Consider the following 21,838-nt stretch of genomic DNA (forward strand, 5'->3'; position numbering starts at 1 on the left):
GAAGTGAGAGCTTATTGCAAGTTGTCTAATATTAGTTTAACTTGACCATTGAACAACTTAGTTTTGTAAACTTATTAATCACCCTAATAATGCCAGTCTACATCAACAAGGCTTTTAATAATCATTGCACAATGATGGAATTGCACAGTGTGTTTTCATCGCCCTTGTCTAAGCGTATTGAAATGTGAGTCTGACAATGATACATGTATTGCCAGAAATGTTTGAGCTAGAAAAATGGAGAATGGCACATGTATCATTGCAATAAGTTGTACTATAGCTGCAAACAAGAAATCATGTTACTGTGCAATTCTGAATGGAGAGCAATGTGAATGCAGCAGTCAGCATTCTGAGATAGCTATTTTTTCCTATGCAGTCATATATATGCTACCGTATAAGTGCTGCATGGTATTTTAATCATACATATTTTAACTGCTGATCTCCCCCCTCTGCACAAAATTATGTTTGTTTGTTTGCTTGTTTTTATCATACCTCTATCTGTATCGATGGATAACATTTATTACTGGACTCAACATCTGAGAGTTTGAGTCAGCAAATTGTTACAGTTGTATTTGCTACATTGTAGGCTACAATTTGCCACTTACCCTTATCAGTCAAAGCAATTCAATGTCCATTCATTTGTATCTTCCTGATTTATTGGTAACATAATTGTATATTTCTTGCTTATAAGTCAATTCTGGAAAGTAAAATGTGTAACCAAAATTACATGTACTCTAGCCTTGAACCTTTTATTTTTTTTTTCTTCCACACATTTCAAGCAGCACATCTTCTTGTAAAGAATGCCTAAGGTAGGCACCAACATAATCTGGGATGGACAGAAAATGGACAATGTTGAAGATGAGATCTCCTGTAATGATACTACATTATTAAGGTATACAATTGACAAGGTTCACACACAGTTGGAATTTCAATTCAAATGACTGCTTTGCCACAGTATTTTGCAGTGTATGCAGTGCCTGATTAATCAGGATTAGGACCAGTAGCACATTTAGTGCATCTCAAAGCACCCCTTCGGATGCTGGTATGATCATTTCAATTTGGCATTTTTCAAAATACACTGTATGTTTACAGTAAGTGTTTTAATATGTACCTTTGTACACAAACTCTAACTGTAAACATTGCTTGTAGAGTATGTTAGATTGCAGCAATTTCTTCTCTGAGGTTTGTTTGTTTGTTTGTTTGTTTTTGCAACATTATTTGGGAAATTGTGGTGGCATAGGTAGTTGTCTCATGCAAATTGTAATGGTAACTCGTTGAGCTGAACTTCTTGAAGATGTTCAAGTTGACTGAATTTATTCATTGTTTATGTGGAAAAGAAATGGAAGTTGATGGTTTTTGTCACTTTGTGTGATACTTTTAAGAACTATGACATCCATACTCCAGTATGTATATATGAATTGTACAGCACAATTATTGCTTTTCCTACTAGTTTTGCTTTTTTTTTTTGCCTTTTTTTGACAGTACAATTGTATTGAACTAATTGAAGCATACAGCTGTAGTCATGATATAGAAAGACAAATCAACAACTTGAACCGCTTTGTACATCTTATCTTTTTCTTTTTTGATGATGGAAATAAACTATTGAATTGACTTTAATTGTGATCAATGTGTCTATATTTTAGATTTAATTTAATGACTTGAATATATCATTATCTTTATTCTTGTCACGTTTTTATTTGTGAATCAATATATATTGTAAATAAGTGTGATTCCCTTACATCTGGATGGTAATTACATACACAAAACAAGAGTGAATTTTTCAAGGGCCAACCAGAAAAATATGTCAGCACAATATTTTATGTGTTTGAGAAACCACAATGTTAGAATTCCACTATCAAAGCCTCAGAAGAGCACTCAGAGAATACAGACCTCAACCAAGCCAGACATGTACTTTTTCACCCTTGCTGATTGTAATAATTACATAAATATGCGTAATATGCTGTAAATGACTATTTCCAATGATCAAGAACCCTACAACCACGTAACCTCCCCCCCCCCCCAAAAAAAAAAAGGGGGGGGGGACTTTGATCCAGGCAGTGATCCAATTTAATACCAAAATATGGCATTTCTTTTTTCTATCATTATTAACTTCATTTCTTAGAATATACAGTGTTATTCGATTCATATCTAGTAATTTCTGTAGTTACTTTACAATAAAAAAAAAGCCAGCTTGAACATACATGTACTTTTCAAACCAACGTCTCCAAAAAAACAGTCACGAGTGACTTCATTCATGGTGACCGTTCTACGATGAACAGGTGCCATAACGTACGATGTACGCATGCGCACGGTGTAAATCGTAGGCCACAAATCGCACAGTGTGCGGTATACATCGCAGCACCTGCGACAGAGTGCAACAGGCTGCGATATCGCACGTTGTCGCAGCGCAGCGTATCGCAGTAAAAATCGCACAGTGTGAGTCCGCCCTTACGCGCAGGCGTCCCAAAGGCGCAAGGCACTGTATTGCTTGACTTTTTTTTTTATTATAGAGAGAGAGAGGGAGAGACACAGAGAGAGAAAGGGTGTAGGTTGGGGGGAGGGACATTCTTTCATTCCATCCATGTTGAACAAAGCCAACAATCGTCAATCATTTTACACATTTGAATAGACCATTGCAGACACAAGCACCCAGGTATAGGGAAGCTGTCTAAAGGACATAATTCTTGAATATAAATATATATTTTTTTTTGCTGTAAAAATAAAAGAAGAATTCACAGTATGCCGTGTCGTACACTTTCACTAGACTGTATGCTATATTGTATTAGCAAGCTGTCCAGGGAACAAGAATATTGTACAACATGATAAATAAATCTACAATCCTAGCAGTGCACAGGCAATAGACGAATTCCACAGTTATTAACTTATTACTGTTTAGCACGTAAATAACCCTCAATTACCATCCTATTTAGTACCATATAGTTATGTATGGAACAGACATGAAGGCCTTCTAGGTAATCCAAAAGGAAAACGCCTATGTACAATGTACAACATGAAACGTCATCGGCAAGTGCTTATTATTTGAGATCATTTCATATACCTTAAAGGTATGTAAAATGATCTCAAATTGTTTAGAAATAGTTTTTAAAAAGACCTGTAATTGAACGAAAGCACAAATACCTGGATAACATATGATGATTAGGGATATCCTCAGTGACATCCGTACCAAATATAAACTACACGTTCAGGATCATTTGATATAGATATAGTTTAAAAACAAATAAAATTGTCCAAATGGCTACCGGCGTATACCTCAGCCATGTTCTCTTAGCAGGTGTACAGTATGTCCCCCCCCCCCCCAAAAAAAAAAAAAAAAAAAAAATTACAATCAGATTTTCGCATTGATAACACCCAATAGGATTAAACTGTTTAAATGCTACTTCAGAGTCTTAAAATACAATATCTTAGCTCTCAATTTGGTAAAGCGGTCACAGAGAAAAGTGGATTGTTGTAAAGCATGTCATGAGTCTGATTCTTACGATGCTCTTGTGTGAGAATACAATATACAGAACTTGGAGGGAAGAGATTTCTGACATCTTCTACAAAACCCCTAATTTTTCTTTGACCACTGAAGCAAATCGAATGGGGTTTTCTGTAAATAATGTGGGCAATGAGTTATAGTTTCATACCATGAATTTGTATTTAGATTGATTGACTATTTTTAAAGGACAAGTTCACCTTCATAAACATAAGGATTGAGAGAATGTAGCAATATTAGTAGAACACATCAGTGAAAGTTTGAGGAAAATCAGACAATCCGTTCAAAAGTTATGAATTTTTGAAGTTTTTGTGCAGTACCCGCTGGATGAAAAGACTACTGCAGTGTATGAATAACTTAGATGTCACATGCGTACAACGATATAAGGAAAATATAAAGAGAATTTCACAAAATTCCATCTTTTGAAAAAAGTACACATTCCCTTGACTCGTTACCGATAAATGTTATGGGTAATATTATTCCCCCTGCCTTTAGAAAGAGGCAAGTCAATTGCTCTTTTATTATGCGAAAAAAAGTGAAAATATGTTGAATTTTCTTTTATATTTTCTTTATACTGTTGTACGCATATGACTCACAAGCTGTAGTAGTCTCCTCATCCAGCGGTTCCAACACAAAAATTTAAAAAATTCATAACTTTTGCATCGATTGTCCAATTTTCCACAAACTTTCACTGATGTGTTCTACTAATATTGTTGCATTTTCTCAATCCTTATGTTTATGAAGGTGAAATTGTCCTTTAAAGATATCAATGCGGAGAGTCCCGTTGTAATTTTTTTTTGTACATACGGTAGAGTACGTCTTGACAATGTTACACGTCAGTTTCATATAATTGACAGAAAAAATGGCATGTTTGTCATAAGATATAATATATACGTCGAGTGTTTACTTTCCTTGAACTAAGTGTGAATGGATGACTTTTATTGTTTAAGAGAGCAAGTATTAAGGAATTTGAGCATTTTTTACTCGTCAGTTGACCTATCTATACTTCATGGCAATACCTTGAGTGGTTATTTTAAAAAATATGTGGAAAATCTTGTCATTTTACTATTTTCACTTGACCTCTGACCATCATGGCCAAAATCTTTCCCTATAAATATACGCGTAACTGTGTAGTAATGATGGCATGCGAATACCGTGTTTGGTTTTAAGTTTTTGCATTGGGTAATCTCCAAGGTACGGAGGAACTGGGTAATAATATCCTAACAATAGATACTAGAATTTTAACATTTTACCTGACATTGATCCTTGACCTTTGGCCCGTCCCATGACCCCCACCCCTACCCCCCCCCCCCAATAAATGAATAAATAAATAAATAAATCACAAGAGAATCATAGTCGCCGCAGTAAGTTTTGTCTGGAAATACATGTACTCACCTTCAAAAATTGCATGTAGATATGTGGGAAATAGTAATATTGTTTTAAGAATTTAACCATTATGTACATGATTTTGACCTTTCACTTTCACACAAAAGTTTATAAGCTAAAGGCAAAACTTCGTCCACTCACACATATGCATCTTATGTCAAACAGTTTCATTACAAACGGTGTCCAAAAATTATTACGGAATGAAGGACAGACAGAAGGACGGACGGACGACCAAAACAGATGCCTCAGGCTACACTTCGTACGTTATGGCGGTGGCATACAAATGTAAATCAAAACTTGGATAGTCTGAAAGACACCGTGAGGAATCAAAAAAAAAAAAAAAAAAACATATCATACAGTTTTCCCGTCGCACACTGATTTCTCACTTTTTTTTCCCTTCGTTTTGGATCTGTCGGAAAGCGGTGCATCATTACACATGAGTCAGGTGGTTCAAGCAACGCCATGCTGGGCAGGAATTTAGGCATGACAAATCTTCAGTTTTTCGCAGAAACATATCAAAATAACTTTAAAATGATATATTATATACCTTCTACTTCAATAAAGTAGACAACGGCAATGACAATTCATTATCCCCACTGCACCGTGACTGATATTGGGGATTTCCCAAAGGCAAACAAAATTAGCGCGTAGCTGCGCGTAATGAACAATGGACACTGCGTATGAGCTTTGCTCGCGCCCGCGTTATTGACTTTGGTAACGACATGGCGCCTGTAGATCACGGGACCAGCTTTTGACCAATCACAGGCTTCAAAACACATAAGCCAAAAACCGAGTTGGCCAGACTCTCTTAATATACGGCACTGACGTACCGCATCGCAAAGAGATTTTCTCCTCCCCACCACTGGGGAAAAACTCTTTGACTAGTATGTATTCACTTTTTTTTTCCTTTTTCTTTTTTCTAAATCAAAACATTGTAGACCTCTAGATGAATAACAATAATTTCTAATGAACATTATTTGCCATGAATTAGATTCAACGTGATATAAGAACAATACTGTATCTTTTAAAAAAGATCATGTAAACTAATATGTTAATTTAAAAAAAGAGAGAATGCTGAAGTAAGCTTAAGATTTTATGCCAAATAGTTATTTTCAAAGCAATGAAATGTGGGCCTAAAAAGTTTGATATTAATTCATACCATATTCAAGTATCACGTCGTTAATTCGTTACCTGTCTAAAGTGCGAGGACTTCAGCTTTGATTTACCTCAAGAGTGCCTAAAATTTCTTTTTCACTTTTTTTTCTTCTTTCCTCGATTTTTTTTTTTCATTTCCATGTTCAAAAGTATCTTTTATCTATAATAAACGTTCTTCTCAAGTTGAAATAAGACATTTTTCTTACTGTGGTTCAGATGGATAAACCATCAATCTCTTTAATTTTCAAACATAACATAAGAAGTTTAAATATTTGATTTCAAAGGTTCATTATGAAAAGTTTGAATTCAAAAGTATCATTTTCAAGATCTTTTCGATGTTATACTAAGATCCTCATCAGGTCGACAGAGAGAAATAAATAATTTCAATTAAGCCTCGTTTGTTATGTAAATTAATCATATATTTTGTTATTTTCAGTGGATTTAATCAGATTTAAACAAGTGTCATGAGGAAGAGAGGTTTACTGTATCGATAGCACGATGTGTGTGTATAGCCCCCCAATAGTCATGACTTGAAGAAAACCCTAGAAAGAGGAGATTGAAGGAGGAAAGTGACAATCAATATAAAGATTTTGAGTCTAAGGAAGGCAATAGCGACAGTCGACTGTCATTATTGTCTTCCTTACTCTTTCCCTATAATGGCTTCCCTCCTTCACTCTCCTCTTTCACAGCCTCTTTTTTCGCCAATAAAACGGGGTCATCCCACTAGACCGACACCCACGAGTCATACATCCCACGAGTCCGACATTGAAAACAGGTCCATGAGTCATACAGCTCACGAGTCATTATACAGCCCATGAGTTCGACACTAGGCAAATAAAGCCCATGAGTTCGACACTAGGTAAAAACAGCCCACGAGTTCGACAGATACAACACGGCGCGTAATGTGTCGGTCTCGTGGGTCTTGTTGGCTTAGTGTCGAACTCATGGGCTGTATGACTTGTGAACTGATATGACTCGTGGGCTGTATGACTTGTGAGCTGTATGACTTGTGGGCTGTATGACTCGTGGGTGTCGGTCTCGTGACGTGCATCAAATAAAACAAGGGTCCTTTCTAAAACTCTGATTGTGAAGAATTCTATCACAAAACGAGCTGGCCCCATTTTTTATCTTTAAGATTTGAGATATTTGCGATTATTGCTGTCTTTAAGAAAGTAAAGGATATTTGTAGCCACAACTTCAGTAATATTCCTTGTGAGATTGTAGCATGGTGACAACAAGAATCCGGTTTCCTGATTGGCTGTCGCTATGGGAAGTTGCCATTCCAGCAAGAGTTGCTATCCTAACATCTTGTATGAAATGGGACCTTATTTTGGTAAATGGTTTTAGCAGCTACCTAACGGCCGTTCACTATTGATTTATATAGCAATATTGTTTGATGTGCGAAGGTTATAATATGATACACATTACTTTAGTATTCGATCTTTATCTTTCGGAAAGGAAAAAGTAATAGCACTATGGTTGTTGTTATACCCCCGCCAAACGAAGTTTGAAGGGGGTATATAGGAATCAGCGGACGGTCGGTCGGGCGGTCGGTCGGGCGGTCGGGCGGTCGGGCGGTCGGGCGGTCGGGCGGTTGGTCGGGCGGTCGGTCCGTTGCAAATCTTGCGTCGCGAACTACTTCCTCAGTTTTCAACCGATTCCCATAAAACTTGGCACAGATGTGTGCCTTGGGTTGTAGATGTGCAAGACGTATTTTTTGACAGTACCCAAAAGTACGTTGCCATGGTAACGGCATATTATGGGCAAAAATGGGTACAAATCTTGCGTCGCGAACTACTTCCTCAGTTTTCAACCGATTCCCATAAAACTTGGCACAGATGTGTGCCTTGGGTTGTAGATGTGCAAGACGTATTTTTTGACAGTACCCAAAAGTACGTTGCCATGGTAACGGCATATTATGGGCAAAAATGGGTACAAATCTTGCGTTGCGAACTCCTCCCACAGTTTTTGATCATTTTTTATGAAATTAGGTACAGATGTTCATCTGAATATGTTAATGTGCAAGACACATATTTCCGCAGTGGCAAAAAGTGCGTTGCCATGGTAACGGCATGTTATTGGTAAAATATAGGGCAAAATGCTTCATGGCAAAACTGCTTTATCAGTGTTCTTCCAATTCTCATGGAATTCATATTGAATGTTTGTCTTAGGATATAGGTCAGCATGACACATTTCTTGACTGTGACAAAAAGTATGTTGCCATGGTAACAGCTCACATATTATGAGCCAAAATGATGGAAAATTTTCTGTTGCAAACTACTTCCTCAGTTTTTGCCCAATTTCCATGAAACTTGGTACAGACGTGTGCCTTTGGTTGTAGATGTGCAAGACGCATTTTTCGACAGTACCTGAAAGTACATTGCCATGGTGACGGCATATTAATGGCAGAAGATCAGAGAAAGATCTTGCGGATTTAACTACTTCCTCAGTTTTTTGACCAAAGCTTATCAAATGTTGTTTTGACCAAAGCTTATGAAATGTTGTTTGACGGGGGTATAACCAGTCGCTGTAGCGACATTTCTAGTTTTGTTTTTGTTTTTGTTTTGCTGTTGTTGTTGTTGTTGTTGTTGTTGTTGTTGGTGGTGGTGGTGGTGGTGGTGTGTGTGTGTGTGTGTGTGTGTGTATGTGCGTGTGTGTGTGAGCGTATATATTATCAGACTGCATAGATTACGAGCTCTGTGCTGGACTAATGAACAAACTGCACGCATAAAATAAATTGCAAGGCAAAACAACAGAAACAATGAAATATGATAAGGGAAACATGACTGTTTTTATAAGAGCATACACGTTCATCTGTAATGTCTATGAATGAAAGTATGCAGCATGTACTGCTACATAGTATCTAGTATGCATATTCCCATCTGCTATTCATTTAATATAATTCAGTGAATAATATCACACTGATAATTAACCTGAAAGCTTTATAGGCCTTTAAAAAATATGTTCATCATGATCAATTATAGCCATAGGGCACGCACTGCTGATAGTAAAAGAAACGAACCAAAGACAACAAAAACAAAACCAAAGCACAAAAAACGTGTAGGTCCTATGTCAGAGAAATACATGATTACCTGAATATAAGAACGACCCAAGTCCAATTTTTGGCCACATTCAGTTTGATATGGGAAATTGTAGCTTATGCATGGACTCATCTTGTGTAGAAATGATAAAGCCTAATTACCCCCGGAAGCGCCTGAAATGAATGAGTTATATCTTCTATGAATGTAAGAATGAAGGACTTGGGTCATTCTTACATTCATATTACAGCGCCCTCTCTCGTCCTTCTCCCATCTCTATGTCAGAATATCATGCATATGAATCAAAGAACGACCCAAGTTCATATGAATCAAAGAATGACCCAAGTCCATCACACAAAATGGCCTCTCCATGTTAATTGTCATAATAATATGAAGGGTTTGTTTGCAGAAACCGATAAGTCCATTTTTGAAGATTTTAAAGTACGATCTTTGTCATAAAGTACAAAATAATACCTTTTAAATTATATATTGGTCACTACATATAAAGGTATATTTTTGAAGTTATGGTCAAAAGAATCAAAAATTTTCTTATCATTCTCTTTATTTTTCTTGACCTTTAATCGCAAATATCTCCATTTGGCAAATATGGACTTATCGGTTTTTGCAAACAAACTCTTCATATGTTCTAATTTGTATATACAATGTTGCTTTGCCATCACAGTTAAATAGAATATTATTGGACAAATAAAAAAGATATGAATTTTTTATAAGTTTAATCGAAATGGTCTTCCATGGACTTGGGTCGTTCTTATATTCAGATACTCATATATCAATAAGTACGTAGATCCAAACTTCCAACAGTCGAGAAAGATGAGAAAAATATTTTAATATCTGGAACGTTTTGCTTTTTTTTTTAGTTATGATTTTTTTTCTTTTTTTGTAATAAATTGTAGCTACTTAGGCCTCATATCATCATTTCAGTGCCATAGGCGTCATTTTTTTATGGACTTTTGATGGACTTGGAACATCGCTTTATAAGAGGCCACTATTATGATTATGTTTATGATTATGATTATGATTATGATTATTATCATCATCATCATCATTAAACATCATCATCGTAGTAATTGGCTTGTTGATAATAGCATTTACCCTGTAGTGCAATTCCTTGGTGCCATAAAGGGTATATTGATTAACGTGCATCATTGTGTTAATCTAAACAGATTGCAAGAAAAAAGAATTCTTTCATTTTTTTTTCTTTCTCTGTTTCAGTCTGCATGATGTGACCTGTCTCGCAAGTCATTTGAACGATTGGCGGTTTCTTGTATCGCGCCATCTAACGGCGGCAGCTGCCAACGTCCGACACAATGAAACAATGAGATCTCGTCTATGATGATGATGATGACGGTGACCGTCCGGTGATGATGATGACGATGAACATTACAGGCCTACCACTGTAACTTCTATTGTTACTTCCACATAATAGTGCATGATAAAAACAACACCTGCTTATCTACAGTGACAGTATTTTATTGCACAATCTATTGTGAGCACTAAGGGTGTGTACAGTTCTGGTCGAGGTGAGGATTTAGCTTTTAACATTTTGCGAGATATTCAGAAACCACTCTATGAGATGTCAAAGAGCATGCAATTCTAAAGAGTATCAAATGTTTATTTGATGAAAATCGGTTTTGAAATGGCTGAAATATCCAAAAACAAGGTGAAACAAAGAGATCTTAATAAAGTTGTGGCCTGTCGCCTTTTATTATTATCACTTTTTTTCGATATCTCAGCCATTTCAAAACCAATTTTCATCAAATAAACGTTGAATCCTTCTTAAAATTACATGCTGTTTCTCGTTATCTCACTTACAAATGTTCAAAACATGAATCCCTTACCTCAATCAGTACTGTAAAGCTAGAAAATTGCGTGCTATCCACAAACACTCTGATGATCAGTTTCACACTAGGCAGAAAAATCCACCTGTGGGGAGGAGTCTCTTTTTTTAAATCTCTTTTTTTTTCTTTTTTTCTTTAACGGCTATCCTCCGTAGACTTAGGTGAAGCCAGACGTAGTCTCCGCGAAACTTATCTCCGGACGACAAGATACAGACTGGTCTTTCGGTCAAGATTTACGCATGATTGTCCGCAGTGAATACAACTTACTTGAATCAACTACTAATAGCTACCATTGCCAAAGAAATCAACTCTCTTAGATATTGCAAGTGAACAACTTTGGTGATCAAAACCATTGTTTTGGTTATAATGATGGTAATTAGCTCTATGATGAAAGTGACAAAGATAATAGAATATAATGACAACAATATTAAATATAACTATTGTAGGAATAATGATGATAATAATTATTATCATGGCTGATATATATCATGTTAATAGATAATTATCATGAAGTACTAAATCGAATTTACTTTAGAAAGACTTTAAGAAAGAAAATCTCTATGAAAGTGATGCTTTTGAAAAAAAAACCAACATATAAATTTGCCTTACGGTAAGGCCCATTGATATATCCTTGCTTTATACTATAGATCATAAAAAATTTAGTAGTGACGCAGTGATGTACATGCGTGTATTTTTTGTATTCTTGCTCGTATGCTGAGTGTGCGCTGCGTGTCCGTATAGATGGTCACGTACAAATAAAGAACTCAGCGCGCGCGAATAAATGAAAACAAGAGAAGCCACCCACCTGCAAACCAATACACACACTATATACACATCATACCGTACACATGCAATACGTGCGTGAAGTTGACACGAAACTTGATGTCCGACTAAATTCAATGCAGGAGTGGAGCCGCCGAAGAGAAATTCTGTGATTTTTACATGTGGAAGTAGGTCCTTACCATGGCGACCGGGGAGCAACTGCATCGCATGACAGAAAATGTCTACAGGGTAAGCGTTTTAAACTTGTGTTCAAGTCTGTGCATGATAAACTCGGTCTTCCCCCTTCGAATGCGCTGCTAGCTGCTGTAGTGTATTAGTGGGTGAGGAATGGCCTGCTGCATCGGAAAGGTGTGGCAGGTGTCCCCGACGTGTCCCGCGGGATGCAATGAGAGTGCTGCTTTTTAGGACTGCCTAGCCTGAGCCCTGTCTTATAAAACTTGTGATAGAAATCAATCAGTCACAAATCTCGTGAAAGCTGCTATCAATCGCAACCTGTGATTGATTGATTGCAGTTCTCCGTCTTAATTTTAATCATAACTTTTTTATAAGATGGATTTCCATTCATTATTCAATCGTAAAGTTGTGATTGATTTGAATCAATCACAAGTCTAAAGATGGGGCCCTGGCATGGCGTGGGCTTTACGGAAAGATCGGTCTATCGTCGGGGAAATGTTCCGCGGAGACTGAGTCTGGCTTCACGGACCCCCTCCTTACTAAATACGTACTATACTGTATATATAGATCTATATATACTACGGACGAGAGCGATAACATAAAAAAATAAAAGACTCCTCCGGATAGACGGATCTTTCTGTCTAGGCGTGGGCTTGCTTGAGTTTACTGAGGTGAGCTGTTGAGCTGTCTCTTGATCATTTCTTCAGCAATGATTTTGAGACTTGGGTCTAAATCTACGGTACATTCTAACTGTGCTAGCTGCGTAAAACTAATATACATGTAGTCGGGTATAGAATACCAATAGTAAATTAAGTGAAGTAGGCCTAGATAAAAAATGGACATATTATTAGAGACACTAAAGTCCAACTCTAAACTAAGAATGTAGAGGCCTATATGGACATATAAAGTATAGTTAAAAGGCTTACCATGTCTATAGACTGCACAGACATAGACGTCGTCAGACAAAGCCAAGTAGGAAGAAGAGAACACCCCAAAATGTTCCTATGCCATGAACGAACAATGGTTCATGCAAACATGAAATGCTGCCAAATAAACACACACATACTGTAGTAAACTAGTATATAAATATGGACTATAATAGTAATTCAGTTCCCTCACACTCACAAGCTTGTAAATCATTGATTAACCCATTGAGGACGAGTCCCAAGTATACTCGGGCAGGTGTCTAGATGGGAATGCATGTTGTAGGCTTGTAGCAAAATCAGTTTGTCCTCGACAGGTTAATGATAGTGAGTGATGGGCAAGGCTAGAGAGGATTAGGCACCTCCCCAGCCAGACCTGGAGCAAGGTATTGTTTCTAGGACTACAATAGTACAGTATAAGTAATTTGCTTCCAGAAGCCACAGTGCTAGGATAGGATTTGTTTTTACTCTGGCTTATGAATACATGGTGTAAACAATGAAGTCCCCCCCCCCCCCCCTTCTTCTTTGTTAATCTTGTGCTATACATGAGATAATTGAAACCCTGTCAGGACTAGAAATGTTAGAATTTCAAGCTAACCCATTTGTAACTGCACACTATGTCTGTACTCATATCCCATAAAGTATTTGAAATAGATTTGGTAACAATCTTATTTGTGGGTTACAACACAATATGTGCAGCATGTGAAAGGACAATGTTAAATCAATGGTGTATTAAAGTATGATTACTTGATAAAGCATTACTCTATTTGTTTGATAAATTGTTTGCTCCTTTATATAATATATAAAGTAGACTTTGTATCAAACATTCAGCCATCTCTCTTTATTTTATAACTTCTTGACAAAACTGGACAAAAACCCATCGATCAATTTGTTTGTCATGCAATATTGTTTCACAACTGTAAAGTATGCCTTTATTTGTGCAACTGATGTTTTGACATGTACTGATGTAGTTGACCAATGAAACATGAATATGTGGCATAAAGTTCTGTACTGTGTACTACAAGAACTATTAAAAGCCAGCCCTAAAGAAAACTCTGCAGATGTGCACATATGTGGTAACATTGTACCTCTCTGAAAACAAACAGAGAAACAGATAGAAAAGGAGGAAAAGCATGATAAACAATTAGAAATAACAACATACATGTAAGAGCAGAGATGAGACCTCACAAAGCAAGGCATTGCAAGTCTTTACCCAGGTAATACAGATGTAGTTTTGACAAAACTTCTGTCTTTCCTTCATTAATATCATGATGTCATTTATCTATAACGTGCCATGGATGCAAAATTAATACTAGTCATATTAGTCCTTAATGTAAGAGAGAAATTGGTGTTAAATCGTGATTCCAGCAGATCATACATTTGTTTTCTTTCTTCCTGCAGCACACAATAGAAGGTTTCAACCCAGAAGTCAGGAATCTGGTCACACTTGGCAGAGCCTATGAGAAGGCCCTCCAGAGTAAGTCTCTCCTTTCTCTAACCTAATAACTGAATTATTCTATTTTTCCAACATTGCAATATTTTGTCTTTATCATATCATGATTTATGAAGCTTTATCATTGAAGTGGGAGGAAGTGTGTCCCCCTTCAAAAACTATTCAAGCTGGTTGAATTATATTTCTTGCATCTCAAGCACTGAATGACTCAATGAAATTTGAACATTAACTATAAAAAAAACACTATATCTCAGAAGTTTATAGTGGGCATACACTTCCAAATTAGATGAATAACAAAAGTTCACAGCAAATTCCTATTTACAACCCCAAAGTGCTCCGCAATGAGGAAGGAAATTATTGAAACTGTAAGCAGCTGATGGAGAAATCTTAGGCCATGGGCAAATGTCTTTGCACATTGCATTTAAAGTCTTTTACCCTGCTACCCCCTTTCAGGTATGATTGCATGGCCACCATTCACTTTTGTGTGTGTACAATTTGTAACTATACATGTATGTGTGTGCGCATGGGTGGCGTGTGGTGCCAAAAGAAGAAAGAAAAATATGTTTCTTTGCCTGAAACATATACCATGCTGGAAGTTTGTCTCCATTCAAATGATCAGTTTCTCTAAACCTAAAGATACAGAAGAGAAGAGTGACATTTACGGAGTTTAGTTACTGAACAAGATGTTGATGTTGCAAGAAGCGTCTAGAAGTTGTTAAAAGGGTAAGCTAGTATTGTATGCGACACCTTTATTCTCATCACCTTGCATTTATTTCTCTGGTCCTGGGAGGGAGATACGAGTAAAGCGTGAAATTGATGAGCAGGGAAAGGAATTTTATCAAACCCTGTCAATATTGTGTTGTATTGGAAGGTAAATTCATTGCATCATTAAGGACAGTTAATTTCACTCATAAATGTTTTATAAATGTTCAACAGGTTGAAAATTATGCTAACTACACAGATATGTATATACTGTATTGTCAAAAAAGAAATAAAAATCATGTACATCATGGGGAGGGGGATGGGATATCATAAAAGTGCAATTTATTTAGTTTCTCTACATATCCAGCAGCCTATTGCACCTCAGCCTTTGACTCTAGACCATACAACATGTACAATGTACAGTATTTACAGCTTTGTAATGAGACAATGCTATTTTTACAATAGCTTTTCATGCAACGATACCTTGGATACAGTAATGAAAATATATGAAAGTGTTCTTTATATTAAAAAAGTTGACAGTAGAAGGTACTTGTACCCAGGTATGTACATATCGTAACACATTTCTAAAGTATTCATGATTGACTGCAAATGTTTTCAGACATACGGAAAGTATTGGGGGGGGGGGGGCTTACTCGGGGGGGGGGGGGGGGGGGTACTGTGGAGTAGTAATGGGTGTGTAGTGAAATTAGACAGGATAATGTGGTTGAAGGGTTTTGGACCTGAAGATGAACTTTCCAATTCCACATCCTCGGGGAGAGAGAGAGAGAGGCTAGAGGGAGAGAGGGAGGGAGAGAGAGGACCCTGTATCCTGGCTGGTGGCAGGCTGACTCATGACGGCCCAAATTCTGCCAAACAAATGTGCCGACAGATTATAGTCAGGTTTTGAGCAGAGGAGAGACGTGGGAGTGAGCATTGAATGCTTCTTACTGTACTCACCTGCACTACTACAACGTACTCCATGAGTGCTGTTAACATCTAGCATACATTGATACATTATAGCATACATTGATACATTATAGCATACATTGTACATTGTGTACAAGTGTACATTAATCAGAATACAGCTTCCATACATTCAGAATACATGTACATCATTTGTGCATCCTGCACACATTATACATCCAGGTAATTGTACACTGCACAGTACCTGATCCTATCAGGAATTAATTAGACATGCAGATTAAGGTTGCCCCTGGAAACAAAATTATTACACGGATTCTCCCCATTTGACCTTGGTGATCCATATATAGTACATTGTATAAACGATCTCTGAAATCCAAATCAATTAATGCCTATAGTCATTGAGCACTGTGTTTTACGTAGCCTGTACCTTTATGCAGTGTATAGTGTGCTTTAATGAGAAAGATTATGTAACATCTGCACTAGACAATTTCCCAGAGCTGATTGAAGGATTGCAGTCCAGCTGCAAAATTAGGACATAGTATTTCGTTTAAGTGTTATAGTTATGTGCATGCAATATGTATTCATTTTTTTAATTAATTATTTTTCTTTTTTTGTGAGTATACTTTAGCTAGAATGTAATTTCAGCTACAAAATTATCAATGTAGATGGACACCACTGGAAAAGATCATATGAATCAAAACACAACTGGTCAACTGTGCAAAAAGACTTGGTCTTTGTGCTTTGTGCTGTGACTGAAGTCCCCATTATCTGGGATGAACACAGCATGTTTCTACATGTAGGTGGTTAACTTGTGCTCTGTTTTGAGGGACTCTTAACAGGTATCAGTAGATGAAAAAATCATGGTGGTCAAATGTAGTTGAATATCACATTCTGTAGTCCATGCTGATTGATGCAAATGAATTCAGTCTCTCAGCTAAACACAGTATGCTGCATGCACCTTTCTTTATGTCCCTTTTGATTCATTTTGAATTACATGGTCACAAGCAGAAGTTTCTGTAATTTTTTATTTTATTTTGATTTTTTATGTTATACCGTGTTTACATGATCAGAATTGACAAGGAATTTGTGCCATGGAGGATGTGCTCCCACTCCCCATAAAAAACAGACAAACTTGTAATTTGATGTAAACAAACAATGCAGGGCTCTTTTTTTCTCATGAAAAATGGGATCATTTTGAAGACAATGTGTGGGACCTTTAAAGCAAGTTGTAGAACCAGCTCAGAAGATTGTTGTTGACATAAAAAAGTAAACATACAGGTTTGTACTGCGTGTAGAATACACCTGATTTTGTGTGCCCAAAAAGCAATCAGTGTATGAATACTAGTACTCCATATTGAGTGGAATTAGCAAACAGTGAAGTAATTACTGTTGACTTTGAAATCAATGGTACTCTTGATCTAAAGTTTTGCAAATTTAGTCAATATATAAAAAGCTCTTTAATTTATCCAAGTGATTGGAATACAGCACTGTAAGGCCTTTTTTCAGTGATTAATGACAAATGAACTGCACTTTTAAATTTAAATCAATGATCTGAATCCCTGTTGAGTATGTCAGACAAAGGCAGTCAAGGTTTGTACCATCTATGTTTGTGCAGAAAATCTTTCAACTTCTCTGCTGTGGACAAAGTAATATACTGTAAAAGTGGATATTTTCACGCTACTAATTTTTCGCGCTTGGCCGGGTTAGAAGAGTTTCGTGTGTTTTTAATTCCGCGGAATCAAGACATCAACTACACTGTACTGGAACATACAGCACACAAAAATATTTGCGTGCTTTTATTTTCGCGCTAGCTTCTGGTTGCGCGAAATGCCCAAAAATTTCAACACCGTGAAAATTTCCACTTTTACAAATTGATACAGAGCTTAAAGTGTACACAAGATCTGCAATGTATTAATAATCAATGTTATTCTAAAACGGGTAATGTCTACGTTCAATTCATCAAATACAAGTGACTGGTACAATGTACTGTAGTGTTTGTTATAGGTGGTAAATTTCTGACAAGCTACATTGTACAACGGAAGTATTTGTGTGGATGTTTCTTAAAACTTGTAAAGTAGAAAAAAAAGGCGGAATGTTTTCTTGTAAAATGAAATAGAAAGGATACAATGATTGGTAAAGTCTATACTTTGTACTGTATACAATGCAGAATGTTAACAAAGTGATGTATAAAAAGAAAAGACAAGAACAGAAAGACCTCACACCGGACCAGGATATAGCGATTAGGGCATCAGTGGTGCGTGTACTCATTTTCAATGAATAATTCAGTGGTTAATGTTTCCCTTGTGACTGCTGCAGGAATCACATCAGGGAGATGAGCACAACGGGCTGATGTTGTTAGTACATATATCCATTTCCCATCTTAGACACCTGTCTGAGTATACTCGAGACTAGCCTTCAACGGATTAAAGGGAAGATAAACCCCAAGAACAATGTGGATTGAGTGAAAGCAGCAACATTAGTAAAACACATCAGTGAAAGTTTGAAGAAAATCGGACAATCGATGCAAATGTTATGAATTTTTAAAGTTTTGGTGTTGGAACCGCTGGATGAGGAGACTACTAGAGGTTATGACGTATGAGTGGACAACAATACCAAGAAAATATAAAGAAAATACTACAAAAATCCATTTTTCATGAAAAGTACAAATTCCATCAATTTGATATTGACATATGTTAAGGGTAGCAATTATTCCCCCTGCTTTCTGAAAGCGGTTAGTTCACTGCTCTTTCATAATTCTAAAAAAGTGAATTTTCGTTGAATTTCCTTTATATTTTCTTTGTATTGTTGTCCACTCGTACGTCATATCCTCCAGTAGTCTCCTCATCCAGCGGTTCCAACACCAAAACTTTAAAAATTCATAACTTTTGCATCGATTGTCCGATTTTCCTCAAACTTTCATTTATGTGTTCTACTAATGTTGCTGCTTTCACTCAATCCACATTGCTCTTTGGGTTTACCTTCCCTTTAAGGTGCACTTTAAGACAGATCAACAGTCTTAGACCCGGTTTACAGTGCGAGGCTCGGCCGCGGCTCAGCCGCGGCCGAGCCCGCCTTCATTTCAGTGTAAATGCGCAAAAGGCCAAATGCGGGGCCAAAATTGGCCGCGCTCCAGAGGTGGTCTCGGCCACGGCTCGGCCGTGGCCGAGCCCGGCCTTTTCTCAGTGTAAACGCAAACTGGGCCAAATGCGCGGCCAATTTTAGTTTGGCTTCCAAACCCTCTGCCCGTACTATTTCGTTATTCAGGATATTAACCCCCTCAACGTCAAAAACTAGTATAGTTTAAGGTGGTTTTGTCCTGCAAAGGATTTTTCCTTCGGTAAAGGCCTTTGGGCCGAACGGCGACTTTGTCGCCACGGAATCCAGTTGGCAAAGGGTCTGAAAACCAGACTATACCAAATTGCGTTTGTTTACAAGCAGAGTGCCACTATGACAAAATATTGAAAGGTTTGAATTAAAAGCGCAGCCGAGCCCGGCAGTGTAAACGGACGAAATTGTGGGGCTGCCCCGCAATTGAGGCTGGGCTCGGCTGCGGCTCGGCCCAGCCCCGCACTGTAAACGGGGTCTTATACAGTACTGTAGTACACTGTGCATCTCCGCAACTTTGCATCCAAACCACAAAATGTAGATTGACAAGTTTACATTCCAACTCACTTCTGCTGGAACATTGTAAGATACACAGTGTGTGCCTGCTTAAAGCTACACTGTACCAGTGATTAAACAAAAACATTTGATGCATACCATGTACAGTTCAGTTGCCTCACAATACATCCTACCATAAAATATGAAAGATTTCACATTAAAGCCTCAAATACATGGATTGTATCTATATCACTAATTTTCTCAATAATTCATAATTGTAGTACCATGATTTATTGTAGAAACTATTCTAATAAAACTGTTGTTCACATTTTGTGTAATTAACAGTAATTACGATGGTTTATGTTTTTACATTGGGTGTTTCTATCCATACATGTACACAATGTACATATACATTTGTAACTCACATGGATTATAGAACTATTTTGAAGCACTGAAGCTGTTAATTTTTTTTTTTAAATCTGCAAATGGTACGATAAGTACAATGTACACGTAATGGCTTTAAAATTCACCTGCATATATGTAATCATAATTCAGTACTTGATGTCTGACATGCTCAAATTTGTGGAAAGATTATTAAGTTTTCAATGGATAAAAAGAGAGCCCCTTTGTCCCAAATCACTACAATACTGTAAAACCAGAATTGTTTGTGTGCATTTAAATTTTGCAAATTTTGCAAGAGCCAAGAAGCACAGAATTAAAATGCGTGTGAAAATTCTTATCTACATTGAATGCCAGTGGCTATTTGCAAAAAATTTGTGACGCGAAGGAGTCCGTCGTCTCCAAGTTGTGAAAATTTCGTACAGTGAAAATACACGTACAACTTATATCTTGCTTAAGGCCTACACTACAGTATTGCAGATTGGATTTAATGTGAACCTCCTCTGCAGTCAAATCAATGTGGCTGTGTATCAGGCACTGCTCACTATTCATTGCTCTGTTACTAATGTGAGCCTGGCTGCTGTCATGAATGGGCTTTCTGTATGTAAAAGCCATACTTGTAAATGACGTTCACTAGATATTGATTAACATGATGTTATCTGTGCCACTTAAGTCTCCTTTGGCAAAAGAATTGAAGGATGCTTCCTACAACATTTGTGATATTATGTGCAGTGATTTGTTGCATGAAACCTGCTACAATGTAGTTTCCATTTCTGCTTCTTTTTTGTTTATAAATGTCGTTCTGCTACTGTACTAATGTTTCTTCTATAACTAATGCAACTAGTGTAACTACTTCTACTGCTACTTTTACTAGAGCTATAATGACTGCTAATTAACTATTAAAGTATACTTGCACCGGTACTAATGCTGCACAGACATGCTCCTTCCTATCACCACCACCACCACCAATACCACTCACTATATCCATACATCAGCCAATTCTGTGTCTACTCTTACCACCTGTACTACAGCTGTAGCAGTCATACACTGTACACATTACTTCTACTACAGATAGCCCTTTCGTATGTTTTCTGCCATGGATATCTTCTTTCCTTTTATATCATATTTGTTTGCCATCTCTAGCCACAAGCATCTTTACTGTTGATTTCCCCATTGTCCATTTCTTTCATCAATCCATTATTTACACAAATTATGCTCTTTCTTTAGTCAGGATTTGTGGTCATCACCATTGCCATTAATCATCATCATCACCACTGTCATAATTATCATCATAGTCATCATGGGTATCATTATATTGCAATAATATGATCAATGCATAATATACAGTGAAATAAATTGGCTTATTCTAATTTACACAAACAAACAAACAAACACACAAACAAACAAACAATCAAACAAACAAACAAAAAGCTGGACATCCCTAAATGTGACTTTTGTATGTTGTTGAGAGAGATCCATTTTTATGCCTCCGCCACGAAGTGGTGCCGGAGGCATTATGTTTTCGGGTTGTCCGTCCGTCCGTCCGTCCTTCCGTCCGTCCGTCCGTCCGTCCGTCCTTCCGTCCGTCTTTCCGTCCGTCCGTAATGAATTTTGTGGACAAGGTAACTATCAAAAGCTGTTGAGGTATCCTGATGAAACTTGGCATGTATGTGTATTAGGGGGTGAAGTTGTGCCTATCAACTTTTGGGTGCACGTGATCAAGGTCAAAGGTCAAAAGGTCAAGGTCAAATACATAAAATTTCACTATTTCCACCATATCTATGCAATGCCTGAAGATATTTTCTTGAAACTTAGTGTATACATGTATTACCCAATTTAGATTCTCTGGTGAAAGTTTGGGTCATGAGGTCAAAGGTTAAAGGTCAAAAGGTCGAGTAAAAGTATTAAAACTTCTTTTTTTTTCTCTGTAAATTGGAAAATTGTTCAAG

At 37.1% G+C, this 21,838-nt stretch overlaps 1 protein-coding gene across 1 annotated transcript in view; it reads left to right on the forward strand.

Annotated features, from left to right (window-relative positions):
• The first annotated feature begins 11,777 nt into the window (after nt 1-11,777).
• Nucleotides 11,778-21,838, forward strand: part of LOC139741112 (BAR/IMD domain-containing adapter protein 2-like) — a 115,278-nt gene continuing 105,217 nt past the window's right edge. The window contains exons 1-2 of the mRNA XM_071651701.1: nt 11,778-11,942; nt 14,213-14,288. Of these exons, the coding sequence (XP_071507802.1) occupies nt 11,895-11,942; nt 14,213-14,288 (124 nt within the window). The 5' untranslated portion in view covers nt 11,778-11,894. The remainder of the gene's footprint in view (nt 11,943-14,212; nt 14,289-21,838) is intronic.

The sequence above is a fragment of the Diadema antillarum genome, unplaced genomic scaffold (genome assembly GCF_040938485.1).
Source record: "Diadema antillarum isolate AM-2024a unplaced genomic scaffold, OU_Dant_1.0 seq00000905_RagTag, whole genome shotgun sequence".
Taxonomy (NCBI): domain Eukaryota; kingdom Metazoa; phylum Echinodermata; class Echinoidea; order Diadematoida; family Diadematidae; genus Diadema; species Diadema antillarum.